This window comes from Acipenser ruthenus, chromosome 44 (genome assembly GCF_902713425.1).
Source record: "Acipenser ruthenus chromosome 44, fAciRut3.2 maternal haplotype, whole genome shotgun sequence".
In the NCBI taxonomy this organism is placed as follows: Eukaryota; Metazoa; Chordata; class Actinopteri; order Acipenseriformes; family Acipenseridae; genus Acipenser; species Acipenser ruthenus.
Genome location: NC_081232.1, coordinates 1,529,483 through 1,548,266, shown reverse-complemented (window position 1 = coordinate 1,548,266; position 18,784 = coordinate 1,529,483). Strand labels below are relative to the sequence as shown.

At 41.9% G+C, this 18,784-nt stretch overlaps 2 protein-coding genes across 8 annotated transcripts in view; one reads left to right on the top strand and one right to left on the bottom strand.

Moving 5' to 3' along the window:
* Positions 1 to 10,618, top strand: part of LOC117398837 (solute carrier family 12 member 6-like) — a 47,857-nt gene extending 37,239 nt beyond the window's left edge. For 5 of the 7 annotated variants that reach the window (XM_033997923.3, XM_059012464.1, XM_059012465.1 and 2 more), the window contains 4 exons: positions 500 to 583; positions 8,383 to 8,597; positions 9,816 to 9,949; positions 10,292 to 10,618. In XM_033997923.3, the coding sequence (XP_033853814.1) occupies positions 500 to 583; positions 8,383 to 8,597; positions 9,816 to 9,949; positions 10,292 to 10,383 (525 nt within the window). In that variant the 3' untranslated portion in view covers positions 10,384 to 10,618. The remainder of the gene's footprint in view (positions 1 to 499; positions 584 to 8,382; positions 8,598 to 9,815; positions 9,950 to 10,291) is intronic. The other 2 variants (XM_033997924.3, XM_059012462.1) reach the window with 1 other exon arrangement.
* A 2,371-nt stretch (positions 10,619 to 12,989) lies between these two features.
* On the bottom strand, positions 12,990 to 18,372 carry emc4 (ER membrane protein complex subunit 4). Its single transcript, XM_033998027.3, has 6 exons — positions 18,181 to 18,372; positions 16,290 to 16,404; positions 15,689 to 15,800; positions 14,469 to 14,622; positions 13,680 to 13,840; positions 12,990 to 13,197 (listed from the first exon to the last, which is right to left on the bottom strand). Exons 2-6 carry the CDS (start codon positions 16,388 to 16,390, stop codon positions 13,162 to 13,164), a joined length of 564 nt encoding a protein of 187 aa, XP_033853918.1. The 5' UTR covers positions 16,391 to 16,404; positions 18,181 to 18,372; the 3' UTR covers positions 12,990 to 13,161.
* Between the last annotated feature and the right edge of the window lie 412 nt (positions 18,373 to 18,784).

The window sequence follows — 18,784 nt, the reverse complement described above, 5'->3', positions numbered from 1 at the left end:
TGTGTGTCTCTCTCTCTCTCTCTGTCTGTCTCTCTCTGTCTGTCTCTGTGTCTCTGTGTGTGTGTGTCCCTCTCTGTCTGGGGGTGTGTGTCTCTCTGTCTGGGGGTGTCTGGGGGTGTCTGTGTGTCTGTGTCTCTCTCACTGTGTCTGGGTGTGTGTCTGTGTCTCTCTGTCTCTGTGTGTGTGTGTGTCTGTGTCTGGGTGTGTGTCTGTGTCTCTCTACCTCTCTGTGTGTGTGTGTGTCTCTCTCTCTCTGTGTCTGGGTGTGTGTCTGTGTCTCTCTCTGTCTCTGTGTCTGTGTGTGTGTGTGTGTGTGTCTGTGTGTGTCTCTCTCTGTGTCTGGGTGTGTGTCTGTGTCTCTCTCTGTCTCTGTGTCTGTGTGTGTGTGTGTGTGTGTCTGTGTGTGTCTCTCTCTCTGTGTCTGGGTGTGTGTCTGTGTCTCTGTGTGTGTGTGTGTGTGTCGGTTTGATCCTGACTCCTCTGAGCTGTTGTTTTTAAGGCAGCGCTGGGGGATTCAAGCAGGAAAGTGTCAGATGCCTTCCCTTCACGACCCTACCTCAGCGACAGTACTAGAAACATTCAGGTACACGATGATCAGGGCTGCTCCTGTGCAGCCTCGGCTCAGCAATCCTCTCTCCTCCCAGCTCTCTGCTCGCATGTTTATTCAAGTTACAGCTTTCTCCTTTTTTTTCCCACTTTTTAAATTATATATGTATTTAATTTTTAAGCTATATTCTTGAATGTTCTATTTGTGTTTCACTTTTTGTTCTGTAGTCTTGTTGATCATTTTTTACTGTACTATTTTTTTTATAATGTGTTTTATATTTCTTTCCCTTTTTTGTAATTTTTGGCTTTTTTTCAATTTTTTCAATTCTTTAAGTCTTTTTAATTATTTCATGATATACAGTACTGTGCAAAAGTTTTAGGCAGGTGTGAAAAAATGCTGTAAAGTAAGAATGCTTTCAAAAATAGACATGTTAATAGTTTATATTTATCAATTAACAAAATGCAAAGTGAATGAGAAGAAGAACAATCTACATCAAATCAATATTTGGTGTGACCACCCTTTGCCTTCAAAACAGCATCAATTCTTCTAGGTACACTTGCACACAGTTTTTGAAGGAACTCGGCAGGTAGGTTGGCCCAAACATCTTTGAGAACTAACCATAGTTCTTCTGTGGATTTAGGCAGCCTCAGTTGCTTCTCTCTCTTCATGTAATCCCAGACAGACTCGATGATGTTGAGATCAGAGCTCTGTGGGGGCCATACCATCACTTCCAGGACTCCTTGTTCTTCTTAACGCTGAAGATAGTTCTTAATGACTTTCGCTGTATGTTTGGGGTCGTTGTCATGCTGCAGAATAAATTTGGGGCCAATCAGATGCCTCCCTGATGGTATTGCATGACGGATAAGTATCTGCCTGTACTTCTCAGCATTGAGGAGACCATTAATTCTGACCAAATCTCCAACTCCATTTGCAGAAATGCAGCCCCAAACTTGCAAGGAACCTCCACCATGCTTCACTGTTGCCTGCAGACACTCATTCGTGTACCGCTCTCCAGCCCTTCGGCGAACAAACTGCCTTCTGCTACAGCCAAATATTTCAAATTTTGACTCATCAGTCCAGAGCACCTGCTGCCGTTTTTCTGCACCCCAGTTCCTGTGTTTTCGTGCATAGTTGAGTCGCTTGGCCTTGTTTCCACGTCGGAGGTATGGCTTTTTGGCCGCAAGTCTTCCATGAAGGCCACTTATGACCAGACTTCTCCGGACAGTAGATGGGTGTACCAGGGTCCCACTGTTTTCTGCCAATTCTGAGCTGATGGCACTGCTGGACATCTTCCGATTGCGAAGGGAAGTAAGCATGATGTGTCTTTCATCTGCTGCAGTAAGTTTCCTTGGCCGACCACTGCGTCTACGGTCCTCAACGTTGCCCGTTTCTTTGTGCTTCTTCAGAAGAGCTTGGACAGCACATCTGGAAACCCCTGTCTGCCTTGAAATTTCTGCCTGGGAGAGACCTTGCTGATGCAGTATAACTACCTTGTGTCTTGTTGCTGTGCTCAGTCTTGCCATGGTGTATGACTTGTGACAGTAAACTGTCTTCAGCAACCTCACCTTGTTAGCTGAGTTTGGCTGTTCCTCACCCAGTTTTATTCCTCCTACACAGCTGTTTCTGTTTCAGTTAATGATTGTGTTTCAACCTACATATTGAATTGATGATCATTAGCACCTGTTTGGTATAATTGTTTAATCATACACCTGACTATATGCCTACAAAATCCCTGACTTTATGCAAGTGTACCTAGAAGAATTGATACTGTTTTGAAGGCAAAGGGTGGTCACACCAAATATGGATTTGATTTAGATTTTTCTTCTGTTCACTCACTTTGCATTTAGTTAATTGGTAAATATAAACTATTAACATGTCTATTTTTGAAAGCATTCTTACTTTACAGCATTTTTTCACACCTGCCTAAAACGTTTGCACAGTACTGTATATTTATTCTACTTATATTTTTAAATACAAGTCTTTTTAAATGCTTTTTTGTTAAACGTTTTAAATATTTTACATTTTTATTATAATTCTTATTTCTTATCAACATTTTTTTCCTAATTAAAAAAAAAAAAAACTATTAAAAGGTTTTGTTTCAAATGGTTTCACGTTGGTATGTAAATGTTTTTGTGATGACATTTTGATATATACTTACTTTCTGCACTTGTTTTTCTGAATTCAGTTTAAAGACATTTTGTATCCATATTTGAGAATTCAGTTTTTTTCCTATTTTGTGGCGTTCTTTCATTTTTTAAAATTGAGAATTTCTATAAATCCTCCCTGTTTTGCACTTCTGTGAGCTACAAAGGTCTGACATGTACAGACAAAATGACATCTGAAGGATGTCATTTTGGGATCCAAAGAATGCTTAGTTTTACTCGTCCTAAATTAGTGTGGAACAGAAAACCTGGATTTATTTTCACACTGCCAGCAAACCCCACAAAAAGTTTGTCTTTCTTTCTTGTAAAAATGATCGCAGTTCTGAATTGCCAAACATCCTTTCCGTCGCTGAGATAGGTGGTACAGAAACACTCAATCAGAAACTCAGGTAAAACTAGAAGACACAGTCAGACAGCAAGCGCCTTCATCAGTGTACTCTGTGTGTGTGAGAGATATTGGAAGTGTCTGTTTCTTCTCCTGTTTGTACCTCAAAATCAGATTTCACAGAGCTATTCCCTAGACAAGTCTGTTTTGAGAGCTATTCTTCTAGACCAGTCTGTTTTGACAGAGCTATTCCCTAGACCAGTCTGTTTTGAGAGCTATTCCCTAGACCAGTCTGTTTTGAGAGCTATTCCCTAGACCAGTCTGTTTTGAGAGCTATTCCCTAGACCAGTCTGTTTTGACAGAGCTATTCTTCTAGACCAGTCTGTTTTGAGAGCTATTCTTCTAGACCAGTCTGTTTTGAGAGCTATTCTTCTAGACCAGTCTGTTTTGAGAGCTATTCCCTAGACCAGTCTGTTTTGAGAGCTATTCCCTAGACCAGTCTGTTTTGAGAGCTATTCCCTAGACCAGTCTGTTTTGACAGAGCTATTCTTCTAGACCAGTCTGTTTTGACAGAGCTATTCTCCTAGACCAGTCTGTTTTGAGAGCTATTCCCTAGACCAGTCTGTTTTGACAGAGCTATTCCCTAGACCAGTCTGTTTTGAGAGCTATTCCCCTAGACCAGTCTGTTTTGACAGAGCTATTCTTCTAGACCAGTCTGTTTTGAGAGCTATTCCCTAGACCAGTCTGTTTTGAGAGCTATTCTCCTAGACCAGTCTGTTTTGAGAGCTATTCCCTAGACCAGTCTGTTTTGACAGAGCTATTCCCTAGACCAGTCTGTTTTGAGAGCTATCCCCTAGACCAGTCTGTTTTGACAGAGCTATTCCCTAGACCAGTCTGTTTTGAGAGCTATTCCCTAGACCAGTCTGTTTTGAGAGCTATTCCCTAGACCAGTCTGTTTTGACAGAGCTATTCTTCTAGACCAGTCTGTTTTGACAGAGCTATTCTCCTAGACCAGTCTGTTTTGAGAGCTATTCCCTAGACCAGTCTGTTTTGAGAGCTATTCTTCTAGACCAGTCTGTTTTGAGAGCTATTCCCCAGACCAGTCTGTTTTGAGAGCTATTCTTCTAGACCAGTCTGTTTTGAGAGCTATTCCCTAGACCAGTCTGTTTTGAGAGAGCTATTCCCTAGACCAGTCTGTTTTGAGAGCTATTCCCTAGACCAGTCTGTTTTGAGAGCTATTCCCTAGACCAGTCTGTTTTGACAGAGCTATTCCCTAGACCAGTCTGTTTTGAGAGCTATTCCCTAGACCAGTCTGTTTTGAGAGCTATTCCCTAGACCAGTCTGTTTTGAGAGCTATTCCCTAGACCAGTCTGTTTTGAGAGCTATTCCCTAGACCAGTCTGTTTTGACAGAGCTATTCTTCTAGACCAGTCTGTTTTGACATAGCTATTCTCCTAGACCAGTCTGTTTTGAGAGCTATTCCCTAGACCAGTCTGTTTTGAGAGCTATTCTTCTAGACCAGTCTGTTTTGAGAGCTATTCCCCAGACCAGTCTGTTTTGAGAGCTATTCTCCTAGACCAGTCTGTTTTGAGAGAGCTATTCTCCTAGACCAGTCTGTTTTGAGAGCTATTCCCCAGACCAGTCTGTTTTGAGAGCTATTCTCCTAGACCAGTCTGTTTTGAGAGAGCTATTCTCCTAGACCAGTCTGTTTTGAGAGCTATTCCCTAGACCAGTCTGTTTTGAGAGCTATTCTTCTAGACCAGTCTGTTTTGAGAGCTATTCCCCAGACCAGTCTGTTTTGAGAGCTATTCTCCTAGACCAGTCTGTTTTGACAGAGCTATTCTTCTAGACCAGTCTGTTTTGAGAGCTATTCCCTAGACCAGTCTGTTTTGAGAGCTATTCTTCTAGACCAGTCTGTTTTGAGAGCTATTCTCCTAGACCAGTCTGTTTTGAGAGCTATTCCCTAGACCAGTCTGTTTTGAGAGAGCTATTCCCCTAGACCAGTCTGTTTTGAGAGCTATTCTTCTAGACCAGTCTGTTTTGACAGAGCTATTCTTCTAGACCAGTCTGTTTTGAGAGCTATTATCTAGACCAGTCTGTTTTGAGAGCTATTATCTAGACCAGTCTGTTTTGAGAGCTATTATCTAGACCAGTCTTTTTTGAGAGCTATTATCTAGACCAGTCTGTTTTGAGAGCTATTCCCTAGACCAGTCTGTTTTGAGAGAGCTATTCCCTAGACCAGTCTGTTTTGACAGAGCTATTCCCCTAGACCAGTCTGTTTTGACAGAGCTATTCCCCTAGACCAGTCTGTTTTGACAGAGCTATTCCCTAGACCAGTCTGTTTTGACAGAGCTATTCCCCTAGACCAGTCTGTTTTGAGAGCTATTCCCTAGACCAGTCTGTTTTGAGAGCTATTCCCCTAGACCAGTCTGTTTTGACAGAGCTATTCCCCTAGACCAGTCTGTTTTGAGAGCTATTCCCTAGACCAGTCTGTTTTGAGAGCTATTCCCTAGACCAGTCTGTTTTGAGAGAGCTATTCCCTAGACCAGTCTGTTTTGACAGAGCTATTCCCTAGACCAGTCTGTTTTGAGAGCTATTCCCTAGACCAGTCTGTTTTGAAAGAGCTATTCTTCTAGACCAGTCTGTTTTGAGAGCTATTCTTCTAGACCAGTCTGTTTTGAGAGCTATTCCCTAGACCAGTCTGTTTTGAGAGCTATTCCCCTAGACCAGTCTGTTTTGACAGAGCTATTCCCCTAGACCAGTCTGTTTTGAGAGAGCTATTCCCTAGACCAGTCTGTTTTGACAGAGCTATTTCCCTAGACCAGTCTGTTTTGAGAGCTATTCCCTAGACCAGTCTGTTTTGAGAGCTATTCCCCTAGACCAGTCTGTTTTGACAGAGCTATTCTTCTAGACCAGTCTGTTTTGAGAGCTATTCTCCTAGACCAGTCTGTTTTGACAGAGCTATTCCCTAGACCAGTCTGTTTTGACAGAGCTATTCCCTAGACCAGTCTGTTTTGACAGAGCTATTCCCTAGACCAGTCTGTTTTGAGAGAGCTATTCCCTAGACCAGTCTGTTTTGACAGAGCTATTCCCTAGACCAGTCTGTTTTGAGAGCTATTCTCCTAGACCAGTCTGTTTTGACAGAGCTATTCTTCTAGACCAGTCTGTTTTGAGAGCTATTCTTCTAGACCAGTCTGTTTTGAGAGCTATTCCCTAGACCAGTCTGTTTTGAGAGCTATTCTCCTAGACCAGTCTGTTTTGAGAGCTATTCTCCTAGACCAGTCTGTTTTGAGAGCTATTCTCCTAGACCAGTCTGTTTTGAGAGCTATTCTTCTAGACCAGTCTGTTTTGAGAGCTATTCTCCTAGACCAGTCTGTTTTGACAGAGCTATTCCCTAGACCAGTCTGTTTTGAGAGCTATTCCCTAGACCAGTCTGTTTTGACAGAGCTATTCTTCTAGACCAGTCTGTTTTGAGAGCTATTCTTCTAGACCAGTCTGTTTTGAGAGCTATTCCCTAGACCAGTCTGTTTTGACAGAGCTATTCCCCTAGACCAGTCTGTTTTGACAGAGCTATTCTCCTAGACCAGTCTGTTTTGAGAGCTATTCTCCTAGACCAGTCTGTTTTGAGAGCTATTCTCCTAGACCAGTCTGTTTTGAGAGCTATTCTTCTAGACCAGTCTGTTTTGAGAGCTATTCTCCTAGACCAGTCTGTTTTGACAGAGCTATTCCCTAGACCAGTCTGTTTTGAGAGCTATTCCCTAGACCAGTCTGTTTTGACAGAGCTATTCTTCTAGACCAGTCTGTTTTGAGAGCTATTCTTCTAGACCAGTCTGTTTTGAGAGCTATTCCCTAGACCAGTCTGTTTTGACAGAGCTATTCCCCTAGACCAGTCTGTTTTGACAGAGCTATTCCCCTAGACCAGTCTGTTTTGACAGAGCTATTCTCCTAGACCAGTCTGTTTTGAGAGAGCTATTCTCCTAGACCAGTCTGTTTTGACAGAGCTATTTTTCTAGACCAGTCTGTTTTGAGAGCTATTATCTAGACCAGTCTGTTTTGAGAGCTATTCTCCTAGACCAGTCTGTTTTGAGAGAGCTTTTCTTCTAGACCAGTCTGTTTTGAGAGAGCTATTCCCTAGACCAGTCTGTTTTGACAGAGCTATTTCCCTAGACCAGTCTGTTTTGAGAGCTATTCCCTAGACCAGTCTGTTTTGAGAGAGCTATTCCCTAGACCAGTCTGTTTTGACAGAGCTATTCCCTAGACCAGTCTGTTTTGAGAGCTATTCCCTAGACAAGTCTGTTTTGAGAGCTATTCCCTAGACAAGTCTGTTTTGAGAGCTATTCTCCTAGACCAGTCTGTTTTGACAGAGCTATTCCCTAGACCAGTCTGTTTTGACAGAGCTATTCCCTAGACCAGTCTGTTTTGAGAGAGCTATTCCCTAGACCAGTCTGTTTTGACAGAGCTATTCCCTAGACCAGTCTGTTTTGAGAGCTATTCCCTAGACAAGTCTGTTTTGAGAGCTATTCCCTAGACAAGTCTGTTTTGAGAGCTATTCCCTAGACCAGTCTGTTTTGACAGAGCTATTCCCTAGACAAGTCTGTTTTGAGAGCCATTCCCTAGACCAGTCTGTTTTGACAGAGCTATTCCCTAGACCAGTCTGTTTTGAGAGCTATTCCCTAGACAAGTCTGTTTTGAGAGCTATTCCCTAGACCAGTCTGTTTTGAGAGCTATTCCCTAGACAAGTCTGTTTTGAGAGCTATTCCCTAGACCAGTCTGTTTTGACAGAGCTATTCCCTAGACAAGTCTGTTTTGAGAGCTATTCCCTAGACCAGTCTGTTTTGACAGAGCTATTCCCTAGACCAGTCTGTTTTGAGAGCTATTCCCTAGACCAGTCTGTTTTGAGAGCTATTCCCTAGACCAGTCTGTTTTGAGAGCTATTCCCCTAGACCAGTCTGTTTTGAGAGAGCTATTCTCCTAGACCAGTCTGTTTTGAGAGAGCTATTCTCCTAGACCAGTGTGTTTGAGCCCCCGGCTGTAACTGAGGTGTGAAATGGTCCCACGGTATACTGGCCCATTGAAAAGCATTGGGCTGATTTAGGGCTTGACAGAACGGTGAAGGCTGCTCAGGAATCACGCTGCTGTGTATCGAAGCAGAAATAAGAGAACTCTTCCAGTTTTACCTGCAGTTTGGGACCGAGTGGTGCACTGGGAATGCTCACTAGCGGTTTGTGTATCGAAGCAGAACTAAGAGAACTCTAGTTTTAACTGTTTTACCTTTGTCCTCCCCACCACCCCCCTCTCCCTTTCTCTCCCCTGCATGTGTCTCACTGTCTCGCTCTCGCTCTCCCTCAGGCTCAGTTAGTGAAGGACAGGAATTCGATGCTCCGCTTGACCAGTATCGGCTCGGACGATGATGATGAGACGGACAGTGGTGCCGGGGGTCCGGAGCGGACTGACCGCGTCCACATGACCTGGACCAAGGAGAAGCACCTGGCCTCGCGGGGGGTCAAAGCGGGGGGGGGGAGCGGCACCCCAGAGGGGTTCAGAGACATGCTGAGCATCCGTCCGTGAGTCACACAGCAAGAGATAGAGCACTGACTGTACAATACTGTGGCAAACACTGTTGCAGCAGCAAATGTCATTCAAAATGATCTAGACAGCATTCAGAACTGGGCAGACACATGGCAAATGACATTTAATAGAGAAAAGTGTAAAGTACTGCACGCAGGCAATAAAAATGTGCATTATAAATATCATATGGGAGATACTGAAATTGAAGAATTGAACTATGAAAAAGACCTAGGAGTTTATGTTGACTCAGAAATGTCTTCATCTAGACAATGTGGGGAAGCTATAAAAAAGGCCAACAAGATACTCGGATATATTGTGAGAAGTGTTGAATTTAAATCAAGGGAAGTAATGTTAAAACTTTAGAATGCATTAGTAAGACCTCATCTAGAATATTGTGTTCAGTTCTGGTCACCTTGTTACAAAAAGGATATTGCTGCTCTAGAAAGAGTGCAAAGAAGAGCAACCAGAATTATCCTGGGTTTAAAAGGCATGTTGTATGCAGACAGGCTAAAAGAATTGAATCTATTCAGTCTTGAACAAAGAAGACTAAGCGGTGATCTGATTCAAGCATTCAAAATCCTAAAAGGTATAGACAATGTCGACCCAGGGGACTTTTTCGACCTGAAAAAAGAAGCAAGTACCAGGGGTCACAAATGGAGATTAGATAAAGGGGCATTCAGAACAGAAAATAGGAGGCACTTTTTTTACACAGAGAATTGCGAGGGTCTGGAACCAACTCCCCAGTAATGTTGTTGAAGCTGACACCCTGGGATCCTTCAAGAAGCTGCTTGATGGGATTCTGGGATCAATAAGCTACTAACAACCAAACGAGCAAGATGGGCTTAATGGCCTCCTCTCGTTTGTAAACTTTCTTATGTTCTTACTCACTACTCTGTGCTACGCAAACCTGTCTTGCTCTGAAAAGCGAAATCCGTTCATTATTTGAAAATAGTGTATCCCAATTAAACGAAGTGACGTCCCAATTAAACTACATAAACAACATTGGGAAGAACCGTCTCCCAGAGTTATATCCCATTTAAACAGAAATCCTGATTTCTCAGTATCCCAATTAGGTGGTGCTGACTATACATTTATCTGTGAGCCACAGGGCAAATAGACAAACACACGCTGACCCTCTCCACTCTGCAGTGACCAGTTGAGTGTGTGTGTGGGTGTTCCTCTGGTCTAACTCTCTTACCCTCTCCTCTCCGCAGTGACCAGTCGAATGTGCGCCGCATGCACACAGCAGTGAAGCTGAATGAGGTCATCGTCAACAAGTCCCATGATGCTCGCCTCGTGCTGCTCAACATGCCGGGACCTCCCCGCAACCCAGAGGGGGACGAGAACTGTATCCTTTAATAACTGTCACACTTCACACATTCCCCATACTAGAACCACTTATCCAAGTGTCACGAAACTAGGTATTCTGGGGTTTTATGAAGGTGTCTGTCTGCCACATTCTTACATGTTCTTGAGAACAGGAGAAGTTATTCCACACACTGTAAATCAGTCATTTTAATAGACTTTACCAGGACAACTCATTTGCTTACTTAATCTAGGTCTTAAATACCACTTAACCAAAATTTTTCATGAAACTATCCATCACCATTTCTTCTATGCTGTTCTCTGGATGGATGTCACTGACAGATTTGTTTGTCACTATTTTGTCCTTGACGATCTCTTTTCTTAGATATGGAATTCCTTGAAGTTTTAACAGAAGGTCTAGAACGAGTGCTATTGGTCAGAGGAGGAGGAAGTGAGGTCATCACGATTTATTCCTAATATTTGCCCAGCAACAGGGGTGGGGCCAATAGAACATGAAGAGGCGGGGCTTAAAGAGGAGTCCTTACCCTCTTTGTTTAAGCCCCTCCCACACTTCGACACTTTAAAAATGATTACATATATTGAAGACGGAGGGACATTTTTTGTTTAAAAAAGGGATTTCTTTGTTGTTTTTGTCTTTTTAAAGTTGAACGCACTTCTAAATGTCTTCAATAAAAATGCATTTTTCTTTTTATTCCTGGTTTTATTATTTCAGTTTTACCACCAGCTATCCAAATCTTTGAAATGCATCCCCCTTTTTAAAGGAGTGCAAATTAAAGGCTTCTTTCAAATCCATTCTCTTACGACTTATGGCACCAGCAACGTTATCAGTGGTCTCCATTCATGGAGCGCTAAACGAAACATTCCAATCTGTTGTCTTATATGTTATTAACCCTAGCAAAATTACCACTGCTGCCCTAACCCTAACTCTAACTTTATCTTAGCACTGTCTACACCCTAACTCTAACTTTATCTTAGCACTGTCTGGACTAAGGTAGTGTGTAAAACAGATAAAGTTTGTCCTATTCAGCTCGACACAGATCATTTGGGACTGAAAGAGTTAAAGGAGTGCTGACTATATAGCCTCTTTAAAAGCCATTCTTCTTACTGTACAGTCTTTGAGAGATTCTTATGAATTAGTCATTTAGCAGACGCTTTTATCCTAGAGACTAGGGGTGAACTATGAACTAACATTGGTGGTGCTCATAAGAGGTAAGAAACTTGATTTTAAAAGCCTGGTTAGCAATGGCAAAAGTTATATAAAGTGGGCAAGAATTTAACTTTTTTTTTCCATTCATTTTGTCTAAAGAGCAAGTAACATTGCTTTTTTTTTTTTTTTTTTCCCATGGTCCTCTTTTTAATCCTCCGCATTGGTTCTTGTTAAAATGGCTCAAATGCTGTGAGGCTTTCTTTTAATGTTAATGTCATTTCACTCACAGTTCAGGAGCTGCTCTTCAGTTCTAGTTGTCTGCTATAGACGCATGTAATGTAGGCTAGGTCAGACCAAGTGTTGAAGAAGAGCCAGCGCCATCTAGTGCACAGCCAGTGTATTACCAGCAAAAATAAAACATGATCCAAAGTGGCAGATCACTAGCTGGGGCTCAACTATAGACACATTGGCTATCCTATTTTTTTTATAAATGGGAGGCAAGTTGCACCCTAGAGCAGCTACTGAACTCTGTCAACACAGACACTAGGCAAAAAAACAAGCCAGCTGGGAGTCGCCGTTCTTTTTATGTATCCTGTTTTTTTCGCTGCAGATTTCCAACTTGATTAAAAAAAGGGGACCAGAACGCTGAGAACGAAATGTTTTAAGAAACGCACCACTGTATAACGTATTGAATGTTGCTGTGGTGTTTGGTTTTTTTTTAAACTAAGTTAAAGATGTACTAGCTTAAAATGTCATTCTTATTATTTTTTTTAAAACTGCCTTTTAATGTTTGCAATAATTCTGAGTTATTTCAATTGCTCACAATTTGTTTTTCTATAATTCTGTGTTGACTGTGAGCTCAGGAGCTGCTCTTCAGTCGAGAGACGCAGGCTAGGCAAAGTGTCTTTTCTAGAAGAGAGAGTGCCAGCTAGTGACCTTGGGAGATTTTGTTCTGCTGGCAATACACCAGGTGGTGCTAGCACTTACTGATATAAAGACATTACTTGTATGTATGACGGACAACTAGAAAGAGCAGCTCCTGAACTCTGTCACCTTGACACAGACTCGCCAAAAAACAGTGATGGAGTAATCAAAAACACGCCACTGTGATTGCCAACATCGTAACAAGATACGGGGGCCGTAAATAAACAAGAGACTGTAATCTGAAGCTATTGAAACGTGAGAAAGCTCTATATTTTAATACAATGTGAGGGTAAATTATTCTTTCCTTTTTCGATTTATTTTGTTAGTTTTCAAGAACAGAACTTCTATGCAAGCACACTTCTTTACTGTAGTTGTGAGAATATGGTCAATGGTGTGGTTCAGGACGGTCCCAGAGTATTTATAGCTGTGATGTTTGTATTCGAGTTGCTCATTTCAAAATAAATAAATAAATAAAAATAAGTAAAGTCTTCTAAACATTGCTTTTGTTGTGGCTAATTATGTATTTCACCCTTTAAAATGATAAAAAGGGTTCAGAAGATGAGAATATGACCAAAACTGAAATTTCTCACAGAATTTACTTTTAGTAAAACTACCACAGGGGTTATATTTGCAGTCTTCCTTTTTCTTGTGTGTATCGAATCCAGTGTAGGCACATTTTCAGCTTTTGAATGCAAGTAGCATCTCTGAACAGTATCGGATTTTAAGATGCATGCAGAGCCACACACATAGGGATTTTAAAAATGTTGCAAAGTAGGAACCTTAAAATGAGAAAAGAAAGCACTAGCGAGCCTCATAGGATTTGATACACACAGGAATAAGAAGACAACAGACATGTTCTGCAAATACACCCCTATGGTAGTTCCATTAAAAGGTAAAACAACTTCTATTGTGTCAAGCTGAACAGGATTGTGGGAACTAAACTTTGTAAGAATGTAGTAAACTCATCAGAAACTGAAACAAAAGCAAACAATCCAGTGTTAGCAACAACTTTAATGCAGAAAAAAAAAAAGACGATCACAGGGCTTCCTCTGTAAATAACACCATCTCAATCCCTGCGTTTGATCACATACAACTGGATTATGTATTTTTGGAGGGGAAAGTGTGTAAAAGTCTTCTGTACTTCAAAAGAGATTTCAGTAGGATTACAGAACCATTCCACCACCCAGGTATTCCATTTTCTGTAAAAACAAAAAACACACACATTATTAAAATTGTTCAAATACTGTAATAAATCCCTCCCTCCTTTCAGAGTGTTTGACTGGAGGTCTTTATTGTTCATTGTGCACTGTGCTACAGGGGCTTTCTGCTCTGTGACATCATTTTCACTTTATTCTTTGCTTCTGACCAGAGATTTCCAAGCTGAGGAAAATCCAATGAAACGGGTGTCAATCATACCTGACGCTTTCCCATTGCTCTTTTGATAGCTCCGCCCCTCTCAATCACAGCTGGTCACAAACGACTCCTAAACTGAAACCTGTTGTGTGATTAACAAGGTGTTCCAATGAGGAACCCCAGGAAATACTCTACAAGGGCAGGGACTGACTCGTTTGTGAGACCCTGAAAAATACCTGTTGTGAAGGAACACACTGCTCCTAAACCTCACCTACAATACAAATATTCTAGAATCTATTCACATGCCCTCCCAGGAAGTGAGACATACCTCAGGCGGCTCAATGAAAGCCAGCCAATCAGATGAGTGGGTGGGAAGCAGCCCCATTGATTGACACTTGTAGATAGCCAATGCCAGGCCGAGAAGGTTTCCAATCAGATAGACCAGGCCCTGCAGCCACTGCTGACTGGAACTGTCCAGCAGCTTGAAGGCTGTAGAAAGGAAGGAAGACCGTCGGATCAACCAATCGGGATGCTTTCTCTCCATCACACATCGTAACACAGCCTGGATCATGCTATCGGGATGCAAGACCACACCGCAGTGCAGCTCACCAAGTGCTTCTGGAATGAAGCGTGTTTATCGTTGGTAGGAATACAAACTCTCCCCATCTCATTTCATTTAATAAAACACTCATTAGTTGATCATTTCAGCTTATTATGCATCATAATATAGCCCACCAGGACCATCCCATGGATCGGGACATTAAAAATGACAAACAGCACTACTGAGATGCTCAATGTGGTTCTGCAGATAGATGGAGGTTAGGAAGCACTTCTTCACACAGAGTGGTGAGGATGGAATGGGCTATCTAGTCATGTTGCTGATGCTGAATCGTTGGGATTCTTTAAGACCCAGCGATAGGAGGAGGATTTAAAAAGCCTTCGTCAGCACTCCTTTAAAAGGGAGGGGCCAGTGATCATGTTAAAAAAGCTAATAAGAGATAAGAGAATGGATTTTAAAGATGGTCAGCGCTCTTTTGAAGAGGGACCGGTGATATTAAAGGAAGGGAGCATGGGTTTATAGAAGCGTTTGCACAACGGTTTATAATGGGATACTCACTGGCAGACACGGACATGAGTGCCTGTATGGGTCTCCAGGCCATCATACACACCATCATGATGGGGAAGATCGAGATGGTGTTCCCAGCCATGTACATGATGAACAGATTCATAGGGATCTGCTTGAGAGGAGCCAGAGCTACATCCCAGCAGCGCTAAGAGAGAGAGAGGGGGAGCAAGAGCCAATACAAAGAGCTGAAGTGGAAGTATTAACTCCTCATTATTTTATAATATATATTTATAAAATTGTTTATTTATTGTGTCAGATTTGAAATGCACAATCCCTTTTCTCCTCACCGCAGCCAGTCCCCACATGACTCAGGAAACCTTAAGGTTCATCAGGCGTCCTCCGATCCCATGACCGAGCCAGCTTCCTCTTCTACACCCAGGAACTCCAGAGCAGATGTCAGCGAGCTACCAGCCTCTGAAGAACAAAGGCCAGCCCTGCAGGTGTCCACTCTGAGCTCACTGGATGCCTGGCCTGCAGGGTTCGCTGCAGAGCGATGAGGAGAAACAGTCCTGGCTGGTTTTACCTCCCTAACCCACGGCAGCGCCTGAGCCAATGAGACGCTCCCTTCAGAGTCCCCAATGAAGACTGGCCTATCACACAGCCAGGACTCGAACCTGGGCTGTGTGACTCACCCTGCGCATCTATCAGGAGAGCCACTCGGGGACCCCTGCAACCCTAACTTTTGGGTTCAAAAATAAAATTAGCAAGTGCTGTGTATGAAGATCCCAACCGGGATTTTTCAACAGTCTTAAGTATTATAAATATTTATAACATTTTCCCATTTTTCTTTTCTTTTTTTTCTGCTGAAACAGCTGATATTTGTGAATGGCAATTTAGAACTTGTAGAAGTGGAAAGCATTTTTTTTTAAAACTTTTCTTTATTGCATAGCCTAGATTTAAAATTTGAAAAGCTGCCAAGAAAACTTACATGTGGTTGTATTGCTTTTTAAAAAAAAAAAAGTTAGAAATAACCAGATGCGTTACAAGAAACTGTACATATTGTATTTATTCATCCGATAGTCAGCATGATCATTTACAGCTGAATCACTGGGATACTTTAAGACCCGACTTGACGGTTTTGAGATCACTCAGCTGCTCCGAGGGGCTGAACGGACTCCTCTCGTTCATCCATTTTCTTACGTTCTCCTAGAGGTATACTGCACAGTATGCACAGCGCTGTGGTTATACGAGTCAGTCAATGCCTGCCTTACCTTCTCCACTAGATTGCGATCAGTCTCGTGCACGCTGGTGTCTGGGACGGGTTTATCCGAGTAGCCGACTGGATAAAGACAATCCCCCTGGTTACCTTGTCTATCACCTCGACTGTGGAGAAAACACACAACACAAGCAAGTGTGAGAGGGGCCTACAGAGCACCCTTCACAACTACAAGAAACTTGTGTGTGTGTGTGTGTGTGTGTGTGTGTGTGTGTGTGTGTGTGTGTGTGTGTGTGTGGGTGAGAGTTATTGGAAGTGTCTGTTTCTCCTCAGGTTTGTGGAGTGTGATACTATAGATAGTGAATCCAGAACTTCACTCGATCAGGAACACAGGCAAAAACAATAAACTAAGAAAGTGAAGCAGCAGACAAATGTGTTCTTTAGACAGTGTTCCACCAATTCCAAGTAGTAAGTAGAGAACATTTTGGGGTACCATTGCATTTGTGGGACAGCTTCAAGGACACCAAGATACTTAGTGAGAAAAAAATCAAAAATGCAAGGTAGGAAGGCAGGAAGGGGGCTGTGTACGGGGGTGAAACAGCTACTCAATTCTGCTCTGGCCCAGTACTTGGAGGCAGACCACTCTCGATTCTTACCGTGGGTTGCCAAGACCTAGTTCAAGACTCCACTTGAGTTTCTTAGCTCCACCTCCTCTCACTGCTACCGCGGCAACACTAGTACTCCCCGGCGATGACATAGCAACCAAGAAACCTGGGGGGAAAATAAATACACGTCGTACAGTGGCACAAAATCCTATAGTATTATATATTACACAGTAACACCAAACATGATTCAAACAGCTCCTGAGTTTCAATCTCCAGTGTTATATATATGTTAAGGGCGAAACCTGGTGGTCTGGCGAGTCTAGTTTCGCCAAGGGCTTCTGGGCGAATCCTGAAGTTACCACTTTTTTCGGCACTCACCCACATCCATTCGACAATATATTTAAAAAAAAAAAACATGCACTATTCAAATCCAAGTGTGAAATTATAAAAATAAAACAATCAAGTGACAAATACATACATTAAATATAATGGACATTATTGATCCTGTTTCAATCTTAACAAAACCAGCATCAAGAGAATGAAAGGAACAACATCCAGGACCCTATAAACAGTGCTGGCTGTTTATTCAAAACATACAGTACCCTAATCGTGTTTTGTCATTTGATGCTACACCTTCGTTTGCTGTGCTATTTCTCTAACCTGATACTTGCAAGTTTTCTCACACTTTATAACATTATAAACCACAGGAGGGATGCCCTGGCAGCTGCAGTTCTTTAATGCCTTACAATTGTTCCAAGATATCACATTATTTTTACATACAATTCCCCATTTATACAGTTGGGTTTTTACTGGAGCAATCTAGGTAAAGTACCTTGCTCAAGGGTACAGCAGCAGTGTCCCCACCTGGGATTGAACCCACGACCCTCTGGTCAAGAGTCCAGAGCCCTCACCACTGCTTCACACACTCAATAGTACTTTGTGTTTCCTTTGTTAATATTGTGATTAATTATCGGGTTGAGTTTGGGTGTTTTACTCTATTGGTTTATTTGATTGTTTTATGTTACACAAGACTTACAGTTTTATTTATTTGAGTGATTTCTGTGGCACTAGAATTATTTTTGTTTGCCAGAGCTGCGTCTCCAGCCACCCACCCCTCCTGGTACAGCTGTGACTGAAATAAAACCAAAGCTGATCTGTATTTTTATAAAAACCTGTGTCTAGGGCATTCATTGAAAGGTTATTGTGATAACTTACCGGATTTCCAAAAGAGTCTGTGATGGTGTGTGTACACTACATATAGATAACTTGTGTACCTGGGTTATAATATTTCCCAGGTTTTTACTTGCTATAGCCCTTGCCTTATTGGGTAGGTGTTACACTATTGTACAATGTAAAGTTAATATGTATGCTTATTTGTCCGTGTTCATAACTAGAGATTGCTAACTCGCAAATCACCGAGACATGACTTTAATCACTCCTTAGCATGACATCTTTCATGAGGTGAAATAAGTTATTTGCGAGTTTTTATGTAGGAGCTATGAACCACTGTGTGACGTAACCTACTGTACAATGTAAAGTGAATATGAATGCGTATCTTCCATGTTCATAACCAGAGATTGCTAACTCGCAAATCAACGAGACATGGCTTAAATTACTCCTTAGCATGACATCTTTCATTGTATGAAATATTATTGTTTTGCGCGAATATCGACCCAACGAATAACAACCAAACGAGCAAGATGGGCTGAATGGCCTCCTGTCGTTTGCAACCTTTCTTATGTTCTTACCGTAACAAAAATAAATAAATAAAAAATATATGCATTCTATATAAAATAGATCCATCGGTAGGAAGATTAACATGGTACAATTATACACACAAGACGGAAGGGGATAGAATACAATCACATTAACTTAGCAACGTCTTAATTATTAACCTCAGCCCCAAACCTGCACCTGAACCGCTCAGTTTCAAATCACTCACCGTATCAAACGAGGCCCCGCTATGTTATCTAATATTACTATCGATGCTTACTGTTTATATTCCCAGTTTGTTACCTCAGTTATACAAGCTAGACATTAAAAACAACATCAAACACCGTCTCCTTCAGCAGCGACTAATGATGACGCTTCACAGGGCGACGGGAACGCGCTGCGTCCTCCTGGTGTCAGGGTCGCGCAGTGTGACCTCATCACTAAAGCCTCAGACATAGATATATATTATTTTTGATTATTTATTTTACAAACGAGGGGCATAGTGGAAAACAACACGAGAATAAAGAATGAGGCGTTCTGATTGCATTAATGACATGTTAGGGAGACAGGTAGATAAACTGTTTCACCTCATTAAACAAAAACATATTGGGTTATCAAATCATGTGCCTTACACATGCTGGTTTAGAATGTCCCTCAGAGATATTTGATTATTTGATATTTGATTGGGGCGATTCTTAATTGGATGTTAAAGATGTATTTGTTTTTATTTTCTCAACAAAACATAACACTACAATACAATACATAACACCATGACTCCATCACCTCGGAATACAATTTCTGTGTGTAAACTACAATACAAAGGCAATGCCAGG

Excerpts from the sequence above, each read along its gene's own strand:
- emc4 (XM_033998027.3), bottom strand. The coding sequence starts at position 16,390 with ATGTCATCGCCGGGGAGTACTAGTGTTGCCGCGGTAGCAGTGAGAGGA. Across the intron at positions 14,623-15,688 it reads ATCGCAATCTAGTGGAGAAG|CGCTGCTGGGATGTAGCTCT; the intron begins GTAAGGCAGGCA and ends TCTCTCTCTTAG. Across the intron at positions 13,198-13,679 it reads CTTTCATTGAGCCGCCTGAG|AAAATGGAATACCTGGGTGG; the intron begins GTATGTCTCACT and ends TTGTTTTTACAG.